The sequence below is a fragment of the Talpa europaea genome, assembly GCF_964194135.1.
Source record: "Talpa europaea genome assembly, chromosome: 7".
In the NCBI taxonomy this organism is placed as follows: Eukaryota; Metazoa; Chordata; class Mammalia; order Eulipotyphla; family Talpidae; genus Talpa; species Talpa europaea.
The window spans coordinates 88836207-88844992 of NC_140074.1; the positions used below are offsets into that span (position 1 = coordinate 88836207).

The following is an 8786-nucleotide window of genomic DNA, read 5'->3' on the forward strand; positions in this document are numbered from 1 at the left end:
GGGCCTCTCCTGGAGGCGCAGGTGGTTGAGCGCAGTGCTGTGAAGCTGTCCACAGGCTTTGCAGTGCTGGTTTGATCCCCGCTGGCCAGCTGGTGAGGGTCCCACATGGCGTGGCAGAACTCTCCTATCTCGCCTGCTGCTCCCTCAGCAGTGTATTTCGTCAGTCTGCCTGTTCTGTTGCCCGCTCTGTCCTGGTGAATCCTCTCACCTCCCCCCCCAACTCTGGCCTGTATCCAAGTTTTTGTATGGATAAATAAATCATTAATAAAAAAGTGTAACTAAAAGGTAAAATTACAAAAATTAACTTCTCACAAATTTTCTGAAACATATTATAAAGATTAGTATCTCTTTTTACACCCCTACAATAAAAGCATAAATAGGGGTATTTTTCCCAACAGTTTCTGTGAGGGCCAGAAATCTATCAATGGAGCAGCGATGATAAAAATTCCTGATTTACTATAATAAACTTAATATTACTCTCTTGCATTAGAAAGCTTGAAATGCTTTATTTAAACATTTTATTTCAAAAATGCATTTTACTCAATCTTATCTGTCACCAACTTTTAGAAAATTTGTTTATTTTTACTTTTCTGTACTTGAAATGCCATCAACCAGATTTAACTACATTGCTTGCCTCACTAGACTTTCCATAAGTATAAACCAGGGTTTCTGCGCTGAAAAATTTCCTACAAAGTAATCAAAGATGGCATTAGATAGACACTCGGAGGACATCTCATGCTTTAAATTCTTTTTTTTTTTAAAGATTTATTTATGCATACAAGAGCTGGGGCACAGGCCAGAGGTGAGGGGGCTGCAAGGATTCACCAGAGACAGAGTGGGGAACAGAACAGGCAAACTGACGGAAGTACACTGCTGAGGGGAGCAGCAGGTGAGTCAGGAGAGGTCCGCTGCACCATGTGGGCCGCTCCTGCAGAGGTTGCAGACAGCTTCACAGGTCGCTTCACAGGTTGCGTCTCAATCCCTTGGGCCACCAGAGAGGCCCCTCATGCTTTAAATTCTAACAAAAACATTTCTCAATAATTAAGAAATGAAAATTTCTTTACCCTAAATTGAATGGAACCCATAAAGACAAAAGAACAGTTAGCATTTTACTTGCTTTGAAGCAAGAACAGCCACAATAATTTCCCATAATGAACAAACACCCTTCAAAAAAAACCTGCACTGAAATAGCCAAGACCAAATAAGCGAAGAATCAAAAATCATCTTTACAATGCTAACAATTTTTACTTGAGAAAAGGAAATCAACAAGCAATATTACAGTAGTGATCAATGGACTTTCAGATTTTTCACACTATGTCACTTTATTAATAATCACAACATCTAACTTCCCAATTACATGTTCAAGTATCACCAAATAAAGTATATTAATTTATATTAAGCCATAATAAAACTATATTCCTTACACTACTTTACAGTAAACTATAATACCTACAAATTATAGTTTACTTAACATTCTAATACAGTCAGCATCATTTTAGAAAGTGAAGTCATCTATCTCAAAAAATGAATGTAGAAAGCATGTTTCACTCTGAAGTAATTTATATAAAATTAAATTGTCATTTATAAAAAATTAAATTTCACTATATTATCAAAAATGTTTACTGAGTAACAGGAGTTATAACATAAAAATCATTTGCTCCTTATGTTAAAACAGGTGAGGAAAAAATTAATACCATTTTTGGGCCTCCCTGGTGGCGCAGCGGTTGAGCGCTGGGTTGCGAGGCTGCCCGCAGCCTCTGCAGCGCTGGTTTGATCCCTGGCTGCTCCCCGGCCACCGGAGGAGGGTCCCGCATGGCGCGCAGACCTCTCCTGCCGTCCGCTGCTCCCCTCAGCAGTGTACTTTGGTCCTTCTGCCTGCTCTGCTTCCCGCTCTGGCTCTGGTGAATTCTCTCACCCTCCCGCACTTCTGACTGTACCCAGTGCATGTATAAACAAAACAAACAAACAAAATAAATAAATAAAAACACGCCTCTATTTAAAAAAAAAAAAATTAATACCATTTTTACAGCCTGGAGATGTAACTGATATTAATGTTATGAAGTTTAAGGTATACAACATAATATGACATGCATAAAGTATGAAATAAGATTCTACGACATAACACATCAGATGCATAATTCTTTTTTTTTGAAGACTTATTTATTTATGCATCCAAGAACTGGGGCACAGGCCAGAGGCGTGGAGGGTGAGAGGATTCACCAGACACAGAGTAGGGGACAGAACAGGCAGATGGACTGAAATACACTGCTGAGGGGAGCAGCAGGTGAGTCAGGAGAGGTCTGCTGTGCCATGTGGGCAGCTCCCTGGCCGAGATCGAACTCATGCTGCAGTGGCTACGGACAGCTTCATAGGTTGCTTCTTAACCCCCTGCACCACCAGGGAAGCCCCCAGATGCATAATTCTTTAATGGTCCCTCCAATACAGGGGTTATAAATCAAATGACACCCCCCAACCACAATGTTTCAATAATGTTTTTTTTCCTGACAGTGCAGTTAGTACAAGAAGTAGTAGCTGCATTTCTATAGTAGTGTGATGCTTTCTGGATATAAAAATTCCTTAACTCTATTAAACAATTAGTTTCGTGTAATACAGTTTTTTATAAATTTATTTTTAGACTTTTCCAGTTCTAAATATGTGGGTTAATGACTTTTAATATTAAGAACAATATTATTATGTTTGTCACCTAGAATCTTCTACCACTAAAGTGTCCCTGTCAAAAATCTGTTCTTGATGGTCTCACTCATAACAGGAGTGATGGTCTCACTCATAGCATAGAAAACCTAAATAAGGGACCAGGAAAAAGACTAATACAAAGTAAAAACCAAAATCAACAACCAACTATAAACCAGAGACACACCACTGGGTAGGGGAAGGGGAGAGGAAGGACTAGGGTCAAAATAAGGGGGGGGGGGGTGCAATTGTATGGGGAATATAACCAAAATAACGCATACATTGTGCAAAAATGAAAAACGATGTAAGAATTATATAAAATAAAATATTAATTTAAAAAATCTGTTCTTTATGCTTAAGATTTTTAATGGAATTGTGAGTTAGAGTGCCAATATATTCTAGAAAGGCCAATACAAAATGCTAAATTTCCCTAACACCTCCTTTCAAGATATTCTTCGACTATCCTATGAACACCAGGGCTGCTAAGGCAACACAGCACATCACAAAAACTAGGTACTGGGCTTCCTACAGGTTAAGATGGTCTTTTCAAGGGGTTGGGGGGGGGGGGGGAAAACAGTAGCTTTAGGGCACCTACTGTAATTTGGCTCTGAACCACAGCTAACCAAAGTACTGTTTTAAAAACTGAATTTTCTTGGGCCACATGAAGACATGTAGGCTAAGAAGATTTTGGAAAAATGAGGCCAGGAATGTGCTTTTTTTTTTTTTTTTTTTTTTTTTGGTGGGACCCTCACCGGTGGCCGGGGATCGAGCTGGTGCTGCAGAGGCTGCAGGCAGCCTTGCAGCCCAGCGCTCAACTGCTACACCACCAGAGGAGGCCCGCCAGGAATGTGCTTTTAACAAACTTAAGTGATTCCATAGCATATTAAATCTGTTAATCACATCAACCTGCTTATATAAGCAGCCACAAAGACAAAGATTTGGGAAATTTCCGTATCACTATAAGATACACTATAAAATGTCTCAAACTCAATTATTTTATTATTATTACTTACACATTCGGATTCTGTGTTCTGAAACGAGATGCCTATAAGAATGTTACTACTGAAAGTCTATGTTATCAATGCTAAAAAAAAAACCCCATCAAGTCATCTTTAAAAAGCAGCAAACTTCCCAATGTATTATTTATTATTCAGTGATAAAATAAGATGAGCTTTTGTATGGCTAGAACTGGAAGTGATCATGCTAAGTGAAATAAGTCAGAAGGAGAAAGACAAATATCACATGGTTATATGTAGCATAGAGAAACAAAAGGTTAGTCAAAACTAATCAATAACAAACTCTAGAATATCTGTTGGTAAAATTAAGGTTACCACAGAGGGTGGAGAGAGTGGAGTAATGTGTGGAGGGAACCAATGGACTGTGGGGAAGGACTGCAAATGACCTGGTGTTGGGACTGGAGTGACCCTATACCTCTGAGCCACATCCAGTGCTGTAAACTATTACCTCAAATATAAAATATATATATATAAAAAAAACAAAGTTCCTCTTTCTCCTTACCAAAATGTAACACAGTAAAATCTACTATGATTACAGTATTGGAAAGTCGTATTAGTCCAAAATCTTTCTCCAAGTTAACTGCCAACCGCAAAAATCTTAGCACCACCATCAGTCTATAACATTAAATACAAAGATATTTTCCTTGATTCTGCAGAATATTGTACTGAAGTACTCAATATTGTACTTAAGTACTTAAAATATCTGTGATTAGGGCCTCCCTGGTGGCGCAAGGGGTTAATTAAGCACAGCACTATGAAGCTATCTGCAGCCCCTGCAGCACTGATTCAATCCCTGGCCAGCCAGGGAGCTACCCACATGGCACAGCAGACCTCTCCAGTCTCGCCCACTGCTCCCCTCAGCAGTGTGTTTCAATGGATCTGTCTGTTCTGCTCCCCACTCTGTCTCTGGTGAATCCTCTTACCCCCTGCACTTCTGGCCTACACCCTAGTTCTTATATGCATAAATAAATAAAAATCTTAAGAAAAAAGATCTAAGTGATATTTCTGAGGTAATCAGAGATATTTTAGTTTTTTAAAGATTTATTTATGCATACAAGAACTGGGGTGTAGGCCGGAGGATTCACCAGAGACAGAGTGGGGAGCAGAACAGGCAGATCCACTGAAACATACTGCTGAGGGGAGCAGCAGGAGAGACAGGAGAAGTCTGCCGCACCATATGTGGGTTAGCTCCTGATCTTAATACATACTTTGTACAATAAATTCTAATGTTTTCCCAAACATTTTGGTAGTTATTGGATAAATTAACTTTGGATATTTAAATTTATATGAGCCTATTTCATGACTATGTTAAAGAGGCAATAAAGTCTATTAGACAATAAAAAACAACAAAGTATCTGAAAGAAGGTGAGAATGAATTTTAATCTAGCAGCACCACTTACTACCCATGTGACCTTGGGCAAGTTACCTACCCTCTCTAAGCCTCTATGTCCTTATTGGGAGACTGAAAGAAGATACTATATGTAAAGTACTTAGCATAGTGCTGGGCACATGTTATTCCTCAGTAAACATGCATACACATATACATATAAACACATATATGCAAGAATCTCTTTGAAAAGACACACGAGAAATTATCAATGATGGTTGCTGCCAAGAACAGAACCTAGGGTTTTTAGTACTCTGTATTTATAACCAGTGCTTATAATACCTCTTCAAAAAAAATTATCTTTTGTGCTGTGGGATTTCTTAGTGTTCAGCATAATGCATTGCAAAAGCTGAATTGTCACTGCTGAATCCGCAAAGGAATAAGTCATAGCCTAATAATATCCACAAAGAAACACAACCTATTTGATTTCATAAATGTTAGGTGTTCTTATTTCACAATGGTCTTAACTACATCTTAAACCAGTGATGTTTCAATCTTAGATGATTTCATGTTCAGGGGAATTTGGCAAAGGAGACATTTTTGGCTGCCACAATTGAGGGAGTATACAATTGGCATCTGGTAGGTTGAGGCCAAGATGCCAATAAATACTGTATAATGCTACAGTATAGGCCCTCACAATAATTCATCCAAAATGTCAGTAATGCTGATGTGGAGAAAACACTGCAATCCAAGGAACCAACTCTGAAAATAACCAGGTTCTTCATTACAGTAAAAAAACAAAACAAACAAAAAACAACACAACAAATTCTACCACAGAGTGATGAAGTAAAATCCTTATGGCTCAATAAATGTAACAATTGTTGGGTCACTGTTGTTGGGCCACTGTTGTTAGTTTCAGATATTGAAATAGCTAGAATAACTTAGAGGTTTGTAGATCTACTCTATTCAAAACATTTCAAGATGTTTAAAGCACTTAATTATTTAGTCTCTCAAAATTCACACTAAACGATTAAGAGATTATAGTTTACCATTCTTTCCTGTTTTCAAATGTACCTGAAAAACCACAAAGCTTTAACAATGTACTACTAAAATTCAACAGGGCTTTTATTTTACTATGTAGTTTTCAAGTTTTCCCAATAAACTTAATATTTTTACATTTTACTTAATATACTCACTGCCTTTAATATTTTTACATTTTACTTAATATACTCACTGCCTTTGGCCTACTATTTTGTACATTTTGAGTATGCTTCAAACTTTTAACAAAAAATTAAGAACAATCCATTATTTCTGACCAAGAAGGCAAGAAAAATTAAACAGCAGTTAAGTAACTTTATAACAAGGTTTGAAAAATTACAAACTAAATCACTCCTCCAACCTTAAAATGTATTTTAATGTGCTTTGTCAAGAAGTCAATACTAATAAAGAGCTTTGGGAAATGTTTTTAAAATATTTTGGGTTTATCTTGCCCTTCCCCCCTCCCCAAAACACACACAAAACTAAATGGAGTAACCATCAAAATCTTGAGCTGGGTCACAATGGGTAGAAAATACTTCTGAAATATTGCCAATGCTAACAGTTATTAGCCATACTTTCTTAGTAACTACGTACGTTTTTATACATTAAAAAGTGTATGTTTTTCCCATTATGTAAGAATTGAGTAGTCTTGTAATACTGTTTTAATGGTTCACCACATAAGTTTACTCTGATTAAAGGAATTTTTAAGGAGACAACAGGACATCTTAATTTCTTCCTCCAAAATAACACAAGCTAAAAAAAAAACAAAACCCACAGAAAACTAAGGAGTGTTCAAAATTGGAAGTAAGATGCACTAAGTGGCCATTCTTTCACTGCTTTTCCAATACGGTACATTCTTCGTGATGGATACAGGCATCACTAGAACTCCTTTATTCACTTCAAGTTACTCCCCCTGAGCATCTAGAACTTTAATACGTGTCCAAACTTGCTTGCTCATGGTCTAATAATAAACCTAATTATACAATCTGTAACAGCCCCTGACAACCCTTTCCTTAAGAAGCCATAAAGGTGATTTAACAAACACCTCAAACTCTCAGTATATCTGTTTCAAAAATAGATCTCTTCATGCCAGCCTCAGCCTTCTGCCGAGGGCTACAGGCTGCTGGCTGTGGAGTGGGGCGGTGAAGCTCGCCAGAACTGAGAAGGACGCACGCTGGGCGTTGGACAGCAGGGGTAACTGCTGGTTCATTTCTCTTTAAATCTGGCAGCACGTGGGGCGGCATTGTGAAGCCACCGACCCGCCTCCCCCCTTACACTCCGCACACGTACGTCCCCAGTGCGCATGCTCCGCGCGCACAGTCCTAGCAGAGTAGGAGCCAACCCCCTAAAAAGTCAACCTGGAAGCCGCAAACGGCCGGAGGCCGGGACAATGGGGGAGGGGGGCCGCCGTCACCTCTGGGGAGCGGACCCGGCCGCCGCCCCGACTCAGAGCCCGCGGGTCGCGGCCCCGGGCTTCCACGGGCCTGCGCAGGAGCCAGAATCGCTCCGAGCACAAAGCCCCGCGCCGGCCAGCGAGCGGCTCCCCCGGCGGCCCGCTCCTACCCTCCCCCAGCCGGGCGGCGCTGCCGGAGCCCGTGCCAGGCGGAGGCCGGCGAGGCGGCGTCCCGCACCCCGCCAGGTTCGCAGCCCCCCGCGCGCCCGCGACCGGCCCGCGGAGGCCGGCGCTTTTGTTGTCCGCCCCAACTCCGCGGCCCCGACGCGGCCCGGGAAGAAGTTTTGCGCGCCTCACCTAGCCAGCCAGGGGCCGGCGCCTGCCGCGCTCTCCCGCCGGCCGCGGCCCCCGCGCGGCTCACGCCCGAGCGGGGACTCGACGCCGGCCGGGCCGAGCCGCTCCTTCCTGCCCCCTCCGGCCCCCCGGGTCCGGCCGCGCCGGCCGCACCTGAGCCCGGGACCCGCCCCTCAAGGAGGGTCGGCCCGGGTCGGAAACCCGCGGCCCCTCCCCCGCAACGTCCCACCGGCCGGTGGGGGAGGGGGCGGCTCCCCCCCCCCGCCCGGGGCGCCAGGCCACGTCCGAGAGGCGAAGCTGGGGCGCGTCCCCGCCCCCAATAATCTCCGAAAGCCGGGGAAGAAGTGCTGGGCCCGGCCGGGACCGGCGCTTCGGTCCCTCCACCCTCGCGGGTCCGCGCCCAGTCCGGCCGCGCCTGCCGCTCCCCCTCGGCCGCCGGCCCGGGAGGGCCCGAGAGCAGGGGAGGAGCAGCGGGCAGAGGCGCGCCTCGATCGCGGCCCGGCCCGGCGCCCCGCCGCCCGCCCGCTCACCTGCCAGCTGTCTTCGCAGTAGCAGCGCCGACTGCAGCTCCGTCATCCTCCCCGCCGAGAGCCCGGGCTGCCGCCGGGGCTTCCGAGGAGCTGGGGACAGGCTCTGGGGGCGGCTGGAGCGGGGTGTGCGGAGGAACCCGGGCCCCCACGACGGGAGCGCCGAAGCCGAGGGAGGCCGGGCTGGGGCGGCGGTAGCAGCGCCTCGCTGCCGGTGCGAGTCCGCTCGACTCGGCTCTTCTCACAGCGCCTCACGCCCGGAAGGGGAGGGTACCCGGGCCGCCGCGGCGCGCACTGGGACTTCGCTCACCCGCTTCCCTCCTTCAACCCGCCCGTCGGCCCCACCGGTGCCTTCCCTCGCCACAGCCTCACTGCACGCAGGGCCGCTCCGCGCAGGCGCGCTGGGGCTGCCTACTTCGGAAGCGCCAGCCCGACCCTAA

General features: G+C 44.6%; 1 protein-coding gene across 1 annotated transcript in view; it reads right to left on the reverse strand.

Annotated features, from left to right (window-relative positions):
* Positions 1 to 8395, reverse strand: part of UBE2G1 (ubiquitin conjugating enzyme E2 G1) — a gene marked incomplete at both ends in the record, with an annotated part of 86394 nt that extends 77999 nt beyond the window's left edge. Inside the window, one exon of the mRNA XM_084238510.1 lies at positions 8350 to 8395. Coding sequence (XP_084094636.1) covers positions 8350 to 8395 — 46 coding nt within the window. The remainder of the gene's footprint in view (positions 1 to 8349) is intronic.
* Between the last annotated feature and the right edge of the window lie 391 nt (positions 8396 to 8786).